Below are 17,413 nucleotides of genomic sequence, written 5' to 3' on the forward strand. Positions count from 1 at the left end.
TCTTGTTCGATGCGTCCGCGTCACCACTACCACTACCTCGCGGTGTCAGTGTGGACGTGGAAACCCTTTAGGCAGGATTCCCATTGACCAGCGCGAGTTGGCGCGCAGCGCAGCGTCCGTTCAACCCACAATGTGGTGGAATGCGCGCGCGTATCCGCTGGAATACGCTCGGAGCCAACCGGCTTCCGGTTCCGAGGCATGCTCGCGCATCCGTCCGGATTGAAATGTCAGTTAATCAGTTCTAAGCAATTACGACTCGAACTGTTAATAAAATATGGTTAAAGATATTTATTTCTCAAAAAGATTACAATGCAATCACTTACAGAGAAACATTAATTTGTCTTAATAATAATAAACAATACAAAAACGATTTAGCGTAGCAGTTCTATTAAAAGTGATTTTTTATTTTTATAAAGTAGGTAAGTGCAAATAAAATACAAGCCATCCAGTAAGTCACTGCGCGGCACATGTTTTGTACGGGATAGGACACATTTAACATTTGAGCGAGTGGCTTATAGGCTGTTTTCATAATAATTAGACAAATTTGATATTTTATAATGATTTTATGATAAATGATAGGTGGTTTTAAAAAGTTTAAGTTAAAAATACTATTTTCTTTACGGCCGTGTAAGTGCGCTCCGACGCACGTCGTACCTTACAGGCTGTTCTGTACCTACCCTACCATAATTAACTCTTTTGATGAATGAAATAGGACAACTGGCAATGTAGAGACGATATTTTTTATTTTTCTGTTGTTTCATAAGGCAGTCAAAATTTGATGGTTCTGGTATTAGGTTAATTTTATAAAATTCCTGTTTTTATTGTGAATTAAAATTCTTAAGTGTACCTACATCAACAATGGGGAAGTATAAAATGCCTACTGTTCAACAATTTCTACAAAAAAAAGTAAGTACCTACCTGTGGGTTCAATATTACAGACCCACTTGTTCCTGGCAGTGCCGTAACTAGCCTTTTATGCGCCCGGTGCGAGAAATATACGGGGTGGGGGGGGGCAGCGATTGTGTAAGGTTGTTCATGGATGGAAAATGAACACAATTGATCATTAAATCATTTATATTATTATATTATTGGTTTTCGGCCTTCATTTGCGCCAGCTCGACCAGGTTTGATCTATTGTGGCAGCCCTTGTCTTTAGAGTTCACTGCTTAGTCCCGTTGAGTCTATAAATTTCCAGATTCTTTGGAGCGTGATGATATCTGCTATCTCATCCGGGTGCATGATGTGTCGCCCGATAAATCATTTACCTAAATTCGAAATTTTGACCATTCCATGAAGACCGAAAAGTGACCGGTCGTATAAAATTAAAAACGTTTCATGGACTTGCGTGTCACTATCGAAAAACATTGGCTAAAACTCATTTTTTATAATAAATCAAATTCATGTTTAAATGCAGTTTATGACATAATTTTTAAATTGTCACTATTAATATTTTTTACTGAATAACCTGTAAAAGTTAATTCTACAATTTCTGAAAAATCACCTAAAAGTAACCTTTTCATTAGTGTAACCTAAGAGTAACCAATGCAGTTCAAAAGTAACCTAAAAGGTTACAAAAGTAACCTTCTGGCAACACTGCGGCTATCTGAATGCGTGATTCTCGATGTATCGGGGAATCCCCGAAGATTGGGTGGGACCATGGTGGGACAGCGCGGCAGAATGGAACGTTTGTGAATCGTTTAGTTTTGTAAGTCATCCTTTTCACTCTTGTCGAACGATGAATTTTCTATCTATCTCTCGCACGCTAGTGTGTCAGTAACGCCGCACGTAGTTAATGAATAAAATCAAAGATAAAGGGAGGACCAATGAATGTGGCTGACAGCAATGACAGCGTAACGTGAACTATATGTACATCTCCTCAGCTAGATTGACAGATTTGCTTAGAACTTCTAAGTTAGAAGTGGCGCCCTCCAAATGAATATAGACAGAAATTGTCTCATAGTTACGGTATAGGTACTTTTGTTTGTGTATGTAATATTGCGAGCAAGACAAGGTGGATTTATATTTGTCTGATGTGTCGTGACGTGACGCGTCAGAACTGTATCGGTTCCATACATAAGCCATCACAACACAACACGTTACGCACTAGTGTGAACGTTACCATCCTACTAATGTTATAAACGCGAAAGTTTGTATGGATGATGGATGGATGTTTGTTACTCTTTCACGCAAAAACTACTGAATGGATTTTAATGAAACTTTACAATAATATAGCTTATACATCAGAATAACACATAAGCTACAATTTATAAACATATTGTTCGAAATACTAATCCTGCGCAGACGAAGTCGCGGGCACCAGCTAGTACTAAATGTATGAAACCGATACCGTTCTGACGCGTCACGTCACGACACATCAGACAAATATAAAACCACCTTTACAAGTGTTGTTGTTTCAAGATCGCTTGAAAAATGCCATAATTAGATATAGATAGTACAGAGGGCGCGTCTACACCATATTCGCAATAAAACAAAATGTACCTACTAACTACCATGCATGAAACAAAACTAGATACTGGTCTGGTCATTTCTGCGCCCCTCCAGGGTTTGCGCCCTGTGCCTGGGCACCGCTGGCACCGCCCTAGTTACGGCACTGGTTCCTGGATCACCTACTACCTACTACCCTATTCCCTGGGCCACACACATCGCGTCGCGATTGATGTGAATCTTCGAATCTTCGGGTTACCGCGATAAGTAGGTAAGTATGGCCACAAATTTTGTGGTATGGCCTAGCGAGGGGGTAGTTAGTATCTCTACCTATCTACACGTTTGCGCTTAAATCAAACTACTATGATTAGCCTCATGTATACTCAATATCTAATTAATTCCACTCCCACGAAACAGTGAATTTTTTTTCTGTGTGTGCCGTTTGGTGTAGTGGTTCAGAACGGACTACTATGCCGAGAGGTCCCGGGTTCGATTCCCGGCAGGGCAGAAATTGAATAATATCTAATTATGGCATTTTTCAAGCGATCTTGAAACAACAACACTTGTAAAGGTGGTTTTATATTTGTCTGATGTGTCGTGACGTGACGCGTCAGAACTGTATCGGTTCCATACATAAGCCATCACAACACAACACGTTACGCACTAGTGTGAACGTTACCATCCTACTAATGTTATAAACGCGAAAGTTTGTATGGATGATGGATGGATGTTTGTTACTCTTTCACGCAAAAACTACTGAATGGATTTTAATGAAACTTTACAATAATATAGCTTATACATCAGAATAACACATAAGCTACAATTTATAAACATATTGTTCGAAATACTAATCCTGCGCAGACGAAGTCGCGGGCACCAGCTAGTACTAAATGTATGAAACCGATACCGTTCTGACGCGTCACGTCACGACACATCAGACAAATATAAAACCACCTTTACAAGTGTTGTTGTTTCAAGATCGCTTGAAAAATGCCATAATTAGATATAGATAGTACAGAGGGCGCGTCTACACCATATTCGCAATAAAACAAAATGTACCTACTAACTACCATGCATGAAACAAAACTAGATACTGGTCTGGTCATTTCTGCGCCCCTCCAGGGTTTGCGCCCTGTGCCTGGGCACCGCTGGCACCGCCCTAGTTACGGCACTGGTTCCTGGATCACCTACTACCTACTACCCTATTCCCTGGGCCACACACATCGCGTCGCGATTGATGTGAATCTTCGAATCTTCGGGTTACCGCGATAAGTAGGTAAGTATGGCCACAAATTTTGTGGTATGGCCTAGCGAGGGGGTAGTTAGTATCTCTACCTATCTACACGTTTGCGCTTAAATCAAACTACTATGATTAGCCTCATGTATACTCAATATCTAATTAATTCCACTCCCACGAAACAGTGAATTTTTTTTCTGTGTGTGCCGTTTGGTGTAGTGGTTCAGAACGGACTACTATGCCGAGAGGTCCCGGGTTCGATTCCCGGCAGGGCAGAAATTGAAATGATGAATTTTAATTTCTGTGACGGGTCTGGGTTTGACTATGTATAATATTTATGTATTTGAAAAAAAAAATATACAGGGTGTTAGGTAAATGGGTATATGAGCCGACACTAGCCCATGTTAACATGGGCATATAAATGGTATGGTGAAGTCAGAAAATTAATATCTTCATTTTAATTATTTTAATTTTCATACAAATCTGATTAAAAAAAAAATATTTTGTATGAAAATTTAAAAAAATAAAGTGATGATATCAAATTTCTGACTTCACCATACCATTTATATGCCCATCTTAACATGGGGTAGTGTCGGCTCACATACCCATTTACCTAACACCCTGTATAAGTAGTATACCCGTTAAGCTAGCACCCATAACACAAGCATTAAGAGCCATTTTACATTTTCGTGCGAATTTCTAAGATTTTGGAAGCATGAATTACTATCTTAAGCAACACCCAGAGATTATTTAATAACTGCGAAAGATAGGTCAATCCTTGGTGTTGACCATTAATGAAACGGATTTACTAAAACTCTTTTGCTTAATTCACAGTGCCCCATCTCCCACAACCATTTTACGGAAAAATTGCCGCAGACTCATTTTCAAAGTCCTGTATCTATTATTTATGCTCATATAATAAGCTTAAAAATATATAGTAATCATCGGACATATATTCTTGTAGTCCATTAATGAAATAGATTCTTGAATTTCATTACCATTATTGAGTAAAATCTAAAAATAATTTGGCAAATTTGAAGATTAACGTCACATTTTGATCGTGGTTTTTGGTTTAAAAAAGCAGCAATAACTGCAATAAAAGTATCCCAAAATAAAGAATATTCATTGTAGAATTGATTTCTACAGTTATTGTTTAAATATTAGTAACCACTTTGTCAAAATATTGATGTGAATATCAGTATAAATTACAATACGCAAGCCGACATCGATTAGTATGGCGCGAGCGCCCGTCAAGGCAGGACCTGTGTCATTTTTCCCGCCGTGACGTTTACGTGCGTTCGTGTCGTGAAGCGGTGATTTGTACGGCGACCAAATGCATTTGATACTATGCCGAGAGGCTGTTTCGAGTCGGCCGGCCGAGCAGAAATTGAAATGATGAATTTTAATTTCTTTGACGGATCTGGGTGTAACTATGTATAATATGTAGGTACCATGTATTTAATTTAATAAATAAATTATAAAAAAAGTATATCCATTATGCTAGCACCCTTAACACAAGCATATTGGTTGCCTACTTTTGGACTAGATGGCGCTGTGAAATTGTCCAAAGATTTGTTTATTTATTTATCCGCTTTGAGTTTTGTTTCGTGAAGAAGAAAAAGAAGCGTTTTGTTTCGAGAGGGAAGCTTTGTTGTTAAATCTATACTAATAAAAGAGGAAAGATTTAATTGTTTGTTTGTTTGTTTGGAGGCAATAGGCTCCGAAAAAAAATTCTTTCACGATTTAGAATCCTAATTTTTTTTCTATGTAGGCTATAAAATATTTTCAAAAACTTTAGTCCAAAATCTTTGATAAAATTCGACGTTTAATAAATAAATTAGATAACATATTATTAATACTTTTTTTTCAGTACGATTTTAGTACTTGTTTTTCAGAAATTCTACGATTTAACTAAACTTCTTAAGTGTTTATATTTTATGCATAATATATTAACTTCTAAAATATACATATATCCTATTGATAGATGACGTGCTTCGTATTTTATTAAAATTATTACCTGACTAGGTTAAAAAGGTGTGGAATGTTATTTTGGAGATAACTTGGTTCCATAGAAATATAGAGAGATGCTAAGTAATGCGCTGAGTTCGAAACTCAGTGTCGTATTAGAAATTCACACACACAAAGAAATCAAATTATGTGCTCATTATCCACTGCGGTATCAGTATTCAACGTTCGAATAATCTTTAGTACTATGCAAGCAATATAAACTGTTTACATAATGACGTCGCTACTGTCATCATTGCTTTCACAAGCAATATGTTCCAATTTGTCCCTTGTCACATTTCCCTTTAGTTTCTGTGATCTGTGCTTGTTTCTAAGTTGATATCAATGAAATATTCCTTAGTACTTTTGATTTAATTTTTTTTTATTTTGACACGTGTTTGAAAAATCAAGGTCAGATAACAATAAAATAACAAGTGAAAACGTAACATTGCATTGCAACTCGCAATTTCGCAATATTGATGAGGGGATTCCATTGGAAAGTCTGTATTCATTCCTAGGATTCCCCTAACACCATCAAATTCAAGAGAATTCAAGAGAGTGCAGTTTCCCATCTCATGCTTATGGACCACGGTTTAAAATAGTGTGGTTGCATAGAGCCTGCAACGGGCAACCGCGTGCGCAGCTGCTCATACTAATTTTCGATACAAAAGTAAGTGTTGGCACCCTCACGAGTTTTAGCGGAGTTCTATATGGTAGCGGGAGTAGACTTAATGGAAATCTATGCTTCTCCGACGACCAGTTGTATGTGGAATACTCCAGAGTATGCGCACACAATAGCCTGGTGATTTTAGCACCTGAAGGAAAAACAAAAAAACATTGTTTACAAAGAAATCTGCGGCAGGTGTAGTGTTTTAATTTTGTTTTAGAAAGATCTCATAATTTTGTAAGTATTAAAATATTTAAACATAATAATTTGTAGATTTTATATCAAAAAATATAATCATTTAACAAAATTAATTTTCTTAGAATATTTTAATTCTATTAGAACCATTTTCCACTTCATCGCAGAAGAAGTCGCGGGCAAAAAGCTAGTATGAAATATGTAGTATTGCCCGCGGCTTCACCCGCTTGAAATTTAGTTTGTCACAGATCGTCATAAATTATAGCCATTACATTGTTATTCTGGTCGACGCCAGGGATGGATGAGCGTCGCTGTCGCTGGCGACAGGGTCTTCTGGTTCAGGGTTCATGGCGTAGGTCTCAGTCAAAATGAAATCCACTCGTAGAAATTAATAAACTCAGTGTATTCACGAAAATGATTACACACAGCACTAGAGTCGTATCGGAACTGAGTGAACCAAAGGTCTTGCGATAGGAACGTCCGACCCGAGTGATAGTTGAACACAGACTGCCTAGTACTGCTGTACTGTACTGTAAAGTTTCATCAAAATCAGTTCAGTAGTTTTTGCGTGAAAGTGTAACAAACACCCAGACATCCACACAAACTTTCGTATTTATAATATTAGTAAGACTAGTAAGATAGTAAGATGAATTATTTTAGTTATTTGTTTACTTATAATAATATTTATTTATTTATTTCTTAGCTCTGTCTGATAATGGATCTGGAGGAGATGCAATGGCCACCTCCGTAACAAAACAATAGAACCCTATGGAGTTTGGGCTTGTGTGATTCGCCTTGACGAATAGTTCGTATCCAGGGTCCGATGATGGAGCTGTAAGGGGGCAAATTTTTTTTTCACTATGTGACTGTCTTTATTTTGTACTTAATATATATTTTACATATTATACCTATTCGTGTTTCATTATGAATCGAAATATAAAAGACTTAATAAACTCTATTAAAAATTTAAATTAATTTATCAAGTTTGAATACCTCATTCTACCTTAAAATTAATAACTTAAATCAAGTCTTAATACGGTCACGGCTCAAGATTTTTTTGTCCATTTCAGCGTTCTTTTTACTCTTTTGACGTTGCGTTGACAGCTTTTACCTAAATTCGCGCGGAATATTTTTGTGAAATGGCTCTTAAGTTGCTTACTTTGGGGCTAGCTGGCGCTGTGTGAAATTGTCCAAAGATTTATTTATTTATTTATTCTTCGGTTTTTTATTTGCTGTTTTCAGACCATTTATGGGCCCAAGAAAGATCCAGTGTGGATTTATCTGGAAAAGGAAATGATAGAAAATTTAGCAAAAAAACCGTATAACGAGAAAGTTGGAAAATGGCTGAAATATTTAAGAGATTTAAAATACTATTTTTACTGTGAAGGTAATTGTAGTGCATTTTTTAATTCGTAAAGCGCATTTAAATCTCGTTAGCTTATTGGGATTTTATTTAGATACATTTTTGGTTTCCAATTGGTATTGGTATCAAATATCAATCAATCAACATTCAGAAGGCACGATGCCACGATAGCCGAATGGTGATGAGTCTGACTGGCCGATTCTTCATCCAAGAAACGACGCGGGTTCGAACCCCGCCGCCGCGCTGTAATGTGATGTGTGATGCTCACTCATAATACAAGCATAATAAAATTTAGAGTAGTACGAGGGGTAACGGGACTATTACTTACTAATTAAATTATTTATGCAACGTGAAAGTTTAAAAATAATTATTACTAAGTAATTAATTTGCAAATTGCTATAAGATTGTTTTTTTGTATCTAATTCTTCGCTGCTACTAGTAGGTACAATATCATCAGCATGCAAAATAAACGTCTCAGTTGTAGGTACTTTGTTGCAAATCATTTATGTAATTTAAAAACAAAATGCATCCCAAGACAGTATGAGATCGTTTCGGAGCAGGCAGGGTGGGCTAGCTACCTATAAATATATTGTACGCGTGGCGACTCAGAGATCGCAGGTTCAATCCCCTACCATCCCCTACTACGATTCAAGCATAATAATAATATGTGTGCGTGCATGAACACAGTATGCTAATAGATTATAAGTAGGTACAGTTCTTAGGTCTGGGTGTTTTCATTCAGTAGAAGTACCTACTTGCTTAGCCCACAATTATATTTATCGACTAACGATAGGTTACCATGATGATGCCTTACTTACCTACCTTCTTGCATATTTTTAGCAAAAAGGAAAGAAAGAAGATTGAATACAGAAGTAGGCCCGGCTTGGTATTGTGAGTTGTCAAGTGAACAAAGAGAAGTATTGAACCATTTAAAAGAAAACATCCATCAAGATCTTTTAGAAGATTTGCCGATACGTATTCGACAGTCTCTGTCGGATCTTGGACTTACACTGAAAATACCTAAACCTTTGCTGATGCAGGCTATGAATGACTGCGTTCATGATCCCGGCGTTTTCATATGGAATCTGTACTCTGCCTACTATAAAAAACCACCTAGTGAGTTAAGACCAAGTAAGTAACTACGTTGATACTGAGACCTTAACCCATAATCGGATAATACCTAAGCCAGTTTTATGGATTTCTAAATAAGTTTTGCGTCCCAAAGAAGTGTATGTGCACTTTACCTACATAGTTAGGTGACAATAAAGCAGAAAAATCTATTGTCTCCCTTTCTATTACAGAATACGATATAAATGCAATGATCCTCATGTCGTGTCTAGTATTTATAGATCTAGAAGAATGCATTGAGAGATTAGAGAAGTTAACGTATGTGAAAAAAATTCCACCACAAGAGGTGCCGAAGAGTAAGTTAATACTAGGTACCAACAAATAGGTACTTGGTTATTAAGTAGGTATTAAAAAAACTGCTTTTTACAGAAAAAAAGAAGTATTACCAACCTGATATACGATACGGGGAATATCAACAACAAATGTACGTCCCTCTCTACAGTACTCATAGTTCGGGTCAACAGAAGAAACCCAAATCTCAACCTCTTGGGTACAAGTTTCGGCTCAGGAGCGAAGAGGTAAGGTACCGTGTTCATACTGAAGCCTCCTTCTCCAGGTTCACTGAAAATGGTGTCAAGTTAAATTGGGATCAGAGTATTGAGTAGGTATCTCCACTCCACCGTTCTACGTGCTCACGGACCGCTTGAGTCCTCAGCCTCGAATTTAGCGGGCAGCGGGGCTGCGGCGGTAGCGGCGCGGGAGTGGCAGGATCTTATGCGTAAAATCAAATAGACCGGTTCTCGAAAACAGCGGCGCGGGAGCGGGTAACGAGCGGGCAGCGGCGCGGGATCGGGCAACGAGCGGGCAGCGCACTCCTTCTTTTGCCCACAATAAATCGAGCGTTAGGAATAAATTTGAATCGAAATAAAATTGTCGCCGTTGTTCAGACATTTCGTTTGCGAATAATAACAAATATCTCGACAACACAACCCCGAACACAACACTTCGCCGCTAAAGCGCCGCGCGAGCTGCCCGCTTGTTTCGAGAACGGGTCTGCGTTACCCGCCCCGCTCCCGCGCCGCCGCCGTTCCCGAGCCGCTGCCCGCTAAATTCGAGGCTGAGGCCTAGAGACAGCTTTATCTGGGACACTATTCAAATGTTTATTTTAAAATTAATAATATATGTCACTTTTTTATAGAGCTATGAAAGACTGTGCAAGGATCATACTTTCGTAAGTTTATATTTTTATTTTGTTAATAAAAAATATTGAGTAGGTATTGTAGAGAGCATGATAGTGATTGGTTACCATTGCAGTTAGACAAACGCAAAGAAAGAAATAAGAAAGAAAAGCAAAGTGAACGAATCTGCAACTACAAATTTTGGGAGCCACCGAGCACGCTGCGTAAGGATAAAATAAAATGCACAAAATCAATTTATTTATTTATTGATTGAAATTTAACTATGGTAAATATCTGTGCAGGCAATACGGACCCGAAGATGGTAGCTTACGTGAACAAATTGAAGATGCTGAAGAAGAAAGCGAAGCCGAAACATAAATCCCCTTACAAGAACGTTCAATACCTCGTTACCGGAGTGTCTTTCACCGGAGGATCTCCGCATTACCTTTTGTCAAGTAATTAAAAGTGTCTTCATTCTTCCTTTTGTTTATTTTGACAAAGCAATACTTATTAAGAACTTAGTATGCTGTCTCTACTAACTCTATCTACACGAAGGAGACGAGTCTAAAGTTACTGACACAACCAACCAAATCTTTATTCGTTTTATAAATCGGAAAAGTTGAATGTACTTAATTCATATCTCTAATGTATGCTGCTACTAACCCTTAATATTTATTTTTATTTTAAAGATGTTGCGCTACTTCCAACTGGATACATCCCGATAAATGGTGGAACTGTCGCCTATGGAGGCGAATTCATTACAGTCTTGCAGGGCTTTTGGAAGTTCCCACGCGAAGTTAAAGAAAAATGTGACGACGCTTGTGACTGTATTACCAAATGGTCAGTATTTTACAATTTTGGTGGAACCTTTTAAAAAAATAACGAATTAATCGTCAATATTTTGACTTTTGCAGGGAGGATACTGTTATGGATTACCTGAAGGAATCAAAATGTAAATGCGGTCATCTCTATGATTTTTACCACGAGGGAAAAGCGACTGAAAAGTATTTCTATCCGCCTACGAAGCATGGCAAATTTTGGGTGGATAAAGCGAAGATATACCAAATGAATCCGATACCGGATTTTATTAGAGACACTGTTAGAGAAGCTATGCAGTCTGTGGAGCCTACGGTAATCTACATTTTCCTTTTTTGAAGATGTATAACGAAGATTCTCAGAACTAGGAATCTCATATTCTTAATTTTCTAGCCGGAGCCGTCAATGCCAACGATATCTGCATCGGGACTGAAGGAAAAAGAACTTTTAGCGGTATTATCAAAATTATTGTTAATTTACTTACTTACTTCCTTGTTACTTTATTTCCGCACTTAGTAAATATTGGCTAGGTCTACATACACATAACTATCTCTTGGACTTTACTATAATATAATTCTCATCCTGTTGGTCCCACAGGCTCTTTTAGCTGATCTCTCTGACACGCCGCTTCTAATACCTCATTTGCCACAAGCCAATCTTCTGAATAACCTTCAAGAATGGGTCAGGAAACGAGTAAAGGGTAAAATAAACCCTAAAGAACACAGTAAGTCGATATTTCAAACCTAACTCATCAGTAAGTAAGTAATTAAAGTAGGTATGTAAGAAATAACCAGATCTCTAAACATTTACGTTGTCTTATTTTTCAGAACAACTTATTTTACAATCACAACGCAGATGGCTCGACTTGAAGCACATGGACTTCAGAGCACGTGCTTATAGGATTCCGTTCACTTTGAAACAATTGGAGCACTTCAATTGGTCTCATCGACATTTAGTTCAGAACTTGGTATGATTTGGAATTTTCTGTTTGCCATGATCCATTATAGTGGGTTCAATTCCGACTTAAAATGAATAACTTTTTACTTTTACAGTTTAAAATATTATTGGATGACTTTGTGTCGAGAAATAGAATGAACCAACTGCAACAAACGCGACTTTGGTGGTCTACCATGAAGTACGATCCATATCCTAGCAAAGCATTCTTGTAAGTTTATTTTTTTTAGCTCTTATTTCAATATTGTTGACGTTAATATGTAGTCAAAGTCAAACCCAACCAAATTCACCACCCTGCGAGTGCTCACTTTGCTTGTTACTCAAAACCTCGCCTTCTGTTCATTCATGTTTTAGGATCAAGCGGCGCAACAAAAACGACTAGAGAATTTACCTCTAGATTTTCTTTTTCAGAGATATTTATTTCACCTACATGCCAGGAAGAATGAAGGATACGTTCCTGATCAACCCGTATAGTTCGGAACTCACTCCCAAGCATGGGGCTAAGACATGTCCTTTGTGAATCCAATCTACTTTGTCAAACAATCTACCTATGAAAATTTAAATACAGAACTAAAAGACATCTACATCATTTTTATTAACATAGATAGGTAAAAGTAAAAATATAGAATCAGTATTTATTTCGCTACAAGTCATTATTGCAAGAAGACGATTAAGTTTGTTTTTATAAATTAAAATTTTAATTTTTGTTGTTCAAAATTGTCATTATGTATATGTAGTGACCGTGGTTATTAGTATTGTAAGAATGTAATTGTTATGAACTGTTAATTTCTGTTAGAGAGTAATTAACTATGTAATAAGAAAATAAATGTTTGAGATTTCAATAATTTTATTTTTATCCTACTAATATATGCGAAAGTTTGTATGGATGTCTGGATGTTAACATGTACTTTGTTACTCTTTCACGCAAAAACTATTGAACGGATTTTGATGAAACTGCAGTATTATCCCAACTAATATTATAAATGCGAAAGTAACTCTGTCTGTCTGTCTGTCTGTCTGTCTGTCTGTCTGTCTGTCTGTCTGTCTGTCTGTTACGCTTTCCCGCTTAAACCTCGCAACCGATTTTGATGAAATTTGGCATAGAGATAGTTTGAGTCCCGGGAAAGAACATAGGATAGTTTTTATCCCGGTTTTTGAAACAGGGACGCGCGCGATAAAGTTTTTCTGTGACAGACAAAATTCCACGCGGGCGAAGCCGCGGGCGGAAAGCTAGTACTTTATAAACCAACGATCTTTGACAAATTTCACGCGGGTGTGAAGCCGCGGGCAAAAGCTATTCTGATATACAGGGTGTCCCACTATCCCTAAAAAATATGAAAAAAAAAAATAGAGCGCATAAGGAAACAAAAAAAAAATATTTTGAAAAAGTGAAAATAAAACAGCTTTGCCTAAGTATCTGGCTATAATTGCTGCGTTTGGAGTTTATTTGTACTTTTTCTTACTAATATTATTAATTGTACCTACATGATCGCTTCGTTTATCTGTAAACAAACTTTTGAAAATAATGACTAGATTTCGAGTTTAGAGCACTTTATTAAAAAAAAAACCGAACTCAAAATTTTTTTTTTCATATTTTAGGGATAGTACATTAGTAGAGTTACCTCCCCTAGTTTGATTTGTTTGATTCACCCATTCTGGGACACCCTGTATAAGTAAATCCACTTGTTGTTATTTTTGCCACTGGAGGTTTTCTGAAAGTTAGGTTTGCGGAATGTTAGTAGGACCCGCCCAGGAAATGTTAGGTACTTCTTGAAACCTAACTACCTACATTAGGTAGTTACCTACCTCTTGAACCTAACTACACTCGGCGTCAAAAAAGGGTCTCGCACCTCCCGCCGACGAAGCAAAATAACGTACCTATGCATCCCCTCTTCCCACCATGGTCTGCGCTATACAGTGTGAGTCACGTTAAAGTGTACATATGAAAATAGATGAAACTAGACCTGTTTTTATCGACAAAAAAGAGGTCAAAATTTTTTTGAGATTTTTATTTTTTTATTTTTTTTAGAATTTTTTTTCTTCCAATTACTTATTGTAAAGAAAACGTAATAACTTTTAAACTAAGCGGTACATCCTGATAAAATAAAAACAGTAATAATGATAAATAACAGGCGATACTAAAAAAATACATAAAATACACAAAAAAGGCCAACAAATAATAAAAAATGATACTTTTTGAAAAAAATCTGCTTAAAAATTCGTGTTTTTTTGGTTATTTGATAAATTTCTCCAAAAAATGCCCCTATAACCGGTGGTTTTTATTACTTTGTATTGTTCTCTATCATATTATCTTTGTAAAACTAAAAATCGCATGTCTCTATCCCTATCACAACATTTGCTATGATCGTTTGAACAAAGGCCTGCCACAACATTATTCTCCGCTACAGGTAGAGACAATTTTAATTTTAACTAAAATGCTTATTTTACTTCGAAATCTTTTGTTTTTATTTGAAATCTAAATTGTCTTTATCAAAATTACAAATCTAGAGCTATTTTCAGTTTTGTTGTTAACGAAGCGTTGAATGGCGCGCCCGGAGAGGCTTATTTCAAACGATCATTGCAAACGTTGTGATAGGGATAGAGACATGCGATTTTTGGTTTTACGAAGGTAATACGATAGAGAATAATACAAAGTAATAAAAATCACCGGTTACAGGGCCATTTTTTGGAGAAATTTATCAAATAACGAATTTTTAAGCATATTTTTTTCAAAAAGTGTCATTTTTTATTATTTATTGGCCTTTTTTGTGTATTTCATGTATTTTTTTATTATTTCCTGTTATTTTGCATTATTACTGTTTTTATTTTATCAGGATATACCGCTTAGTTTAAAAGTTATTACGTTTTCTTTACAATAAGTAATTGGAAGAAAAAAAAATATACAAAAAATTAAAAATAATCTCAAAAATTTTTTGACCTCTTTTTTGTCGATAAAAATAGGTCTAGTTTCATCTATTTTCAATGTACACTTTAACGTGACTCACACTGTATTATCTGTGTCTGCGTCTAGGCTTACTGTAGCTCGTGAAGCCTAAACACGTTATGCGAAGCGCATTGCCCACAGATATGGATTAGAGTAGATACAGCAAGTTGATCGTCAAAGCGTGCCATTCCGATATGTCCAAATGGACATACATGGTCGAGTGATGTTCATGTAATCCGATTACAACAATCGGTTACGATGATTTTACGAGGACAGTAGTACGAACACGGTAGAAAGAAGAAATTATTTACGGATTGAGAATTGTAATTAATAGCACAAGTAACAAATAATTAATTAGAATAAAGTAGCAGTAAAAGAAGTATAAAGTAGCATTGTTTTTAATACATATCCTGCGATGTACTCTTAAGAGTTAAAACCATGGTCCCTGTATGTGGTGCACTCATACCGATCCCAAGGAACCGTACTTACTCATAACAATAAGACACACACTGATACATGTATTCATGCACTTGACAAATTTATGTCTTGAAACTCAGAGCCCCGATTACGGTAACTTTTAACGTCTACAATCCAGAGACGCTTCATCGATTCTGCGATACGATTGGTCAAAACAGCTGACGTACGCTGTTTACGCTGGCGTACGTCAGCTGTTTTGACCAATCGTATTGCAGAATCAGAAACGCGTCTGCTGGATTGGAGACGTTAAAAATTACCGTAATCGGGGCTCTGGTAGGGTAAAAAAAATAACGAGATTTGACGATTTGTAAGAATTAATTTATTTTAAAAAGGTAGATATAGATGTTTGTGGTTTTGTATTTAACAAATTATCAGTTTTATCGGAATTAATTAATTGTCGAATCGAGTTACACGATATCTTTCGATGACTTTGCGAATGCAGTACGATGATACGATTATTTTTACGTTGCGGTAATCACTAAAATTCGCTAAAATGACACTAATGACGTTTAAAAAGTGGCACGCTCGGCTTCATACAAATTTTTTCACATGCTGCATCTATCCATATCTGTGGCATTGCCGGAATATTTTTTTTTATAAAAAAAGTAAAATGTCACTGTCACATTTCTTGGGATTGTGTTCCTTTTCAGTAGTAAAGTTCTACTTTTCTACAATCGTTTCTATAGGACTAAAAATTGTATTGGAATAGAGATATCAAAAGTATATATTCTATCTCATCATAACGAAAGTAAAAAAATCAAGTAGGTTTTTTCTGACTGACATTGTCAGACATTGTTCTCATTTTGTCAAAAGTCAAAACAAAAGGAATTTGTTGGAAAAGAATCCGACAAAATGTCTGCTGCACGGCAAGCAATAAAAGTTGGCACGAAGAATGTGAGACCAGTGCTTTCTGTGACTCCTGCTGAAGCTAAAAGGAGAGTACTAAACCTCTACAAAGCTTGGTATCGTCAAGTTCCTTACTTAGGTTAGTGGCCTGTTATGTCATACTTTGCCATTCCTATCCACATACATTTCTTTTATATCATCTTAATAGCTAAACAGAAACAAATATTTGCTTTAAATTATGATTAGCAAGCTATATTTTTGGTTATTTATTTATTATTTAAATCTTTGGACAATTTCACACATCGCCAGCTAGCCCCAAAGTAAGCAACTTAAATGCTTGTGTTATGGGAGCTAGCTTAGCTTAGTTAGGATTTCAGGTTTTATTACTTAGTACACAATAGAGTTTCAATACCAATGTTTAGTTGTGATTCCATAATCTACACCAGCCAAGCTAGGCTGGCAGCATAGCTGTGCTCAATATTATTATGTACTATTATTACTTATTTATAATTTGATAATGTTATTGTTTTTAATAATACTGAAAATATTATGTTTCAGTTAAGGATTATGACATGCCAAAGTCGGAGGACCAGTGCAGAGCTAAGCTGAAGGAGATGTTCCGAGCGAACAAACACGTCACTGATATCCGGGTTATTGATATGCTTGTTATCAAGGTACGAAATACTAATGCCACAATAATCATTTTACTATGATTTAACCTTTATTTGTATGAAATTTTAATAGCTAAATATTTAACAAATAATATGTTGAAAATATTATATCATATAAGTTTTTAAACTGTTACTTTAAATTTGCCTATTCTAATTAATACAGGAGTTTTTACATTTTTACAGGGTCAAATGGAACTAAAGGAAGCAGTGAACATGTGGAAACAAAAAGGCCACATGATGGCCTATTTCAAACCCACTGAAGAACCCAAACCTAAAGATTTCCTATCTAAATTCTTTGCTTCAAATGAATAAATCACTTTCATTATCAGTTTGTATAGTGTATAAATGATTATTTTAATAGTTCAAAATGTTACATTAAACCAATAGATTGAATAATATTAAATTAGTCTTTCATTTCTCAAAGAAATGGATAGATATTCATAATATTATGCTTAAGTAGTTTGATAACAATTGTAGAAAATACAAACATGGGTATTTTGGATATCCCTGCTAGATGTAAAGGTTTTTGCAGACCCAACTTTCGCCAC

At 36.2% G+C, this 17,413-nt stretch overlaps 2 protein-coding genes across 2 annotated transcripts; both read left to right on the forward strand.

The window, feature by feature from the left end:
• Positions 1–768: 768 nt before the first annotated feature.
• LOC135075137 (uncharacterized) lies at positions 769–12,565 on the forward strand. Its single transcript, XM_063969484.1, has 15 exons — positions 769–906; positions 7,791–7,935; positions 8,752–9,042; positions 9,213–9,335; positions 9,409–9,557; positions 10,178–10,210; positions 10,294–10,381; positions 10,460–10,612; positions 10,847–10,997; positions 11,072–11,288; positions 11,367–11,426; positions 11,571–11,697; positions 11,801–11,940; positions 12,026–12,138; positions 12,339–12,565. Exons 1-15 carry the CDS (start codon positions 859–861, stop codon positions 12,445–12,447), a joined length of 1,947 nt encoding a protein of 648 aa, XP_063825554.1. The 5' UTR covers positions 769–858; the 3' UTR covers positions 12,448–12,565.
• A 3,475-nt stretch (positions 12,566–16,040) lies between these two features.
• On the forward strand, positions 16,041–17,268 carry LOC135075570 (NADH dehydrogenase [ubiquinone] 1 alpha subcomplex subunit 6). The gene is made up of 3 exons (XM_063969991.1): positions 16,041–16,333; positions 16,753–16,868; positions 17,049–17,268. Exons 1-3 carry the CDS (start codon positions 16,201–16,203, stop codon positions 17,175–17,177), a joined length of 378 nt encoding a protein of 125 aa, XP_063826061.1. The 5' UTR covers positions 16,041–16,200; the 3' UTR covers positions 17,178–17,268.
• The last annotated feature ends 145 nt before the right edge of the window (positions 17,269–17,413 follow it).

Source organism: Ostrinia nubilalis, chromosome 10 (genome assembly GCF_963855985.1).
Source record: "Ostrinia nubilalis chromosome 10, ilOstNubi1.1, whole genome shotgun sequence".
NCBI lineage: Eukaryota > Metazoa > Arthropoda > Insecta > Lepidoptera > Crambidae > Ostrinia > Ostrinia nubilalis.

Coding starts and splice junctions, on each gene's coding strand:
- LOC135075137 (XM_063969484.1), top strand. CDS start 859: ATGGGGAAGTATAAAATGCCTACTGTTCAACAATTTCTACAAAAAAAA. Junction 9,558..10,177: donor TTCGGCTCAGGAGCGAAGAG/GTAAGGTACCGT, acceptor ACTTTTTTATAG/AGCTATGAAAGACTGTGCAA. Junction 10,382..10,459: donor GGAGCCACCGAGCACGCTGC/GTAAGGATAAAA, acceptor ATATCTGTGCAG/GCAATACGGACCCGAAGATG.
- LOC135075570 (XM_063969991.1), top strand. CDS start 16,201: ATGTCTGCTGCACGGCAAGCAATAAAAGTTGGCACGAAGAATGTGAGA. Junction 16,334..16,752: donor TCGTCAAGTTCCTTACTTAG/GTTAGTGGCCTG, acceptor ATTATGTTTCAG/TTAAGGATTATGACATGCCA. Junction 16,869..17,048: donor TTGATATGCTTGTTATCAAG/GTACGAAATACT, acceptor ACATTTTTACAG/GGTCAAATGGAACTAAAGGA.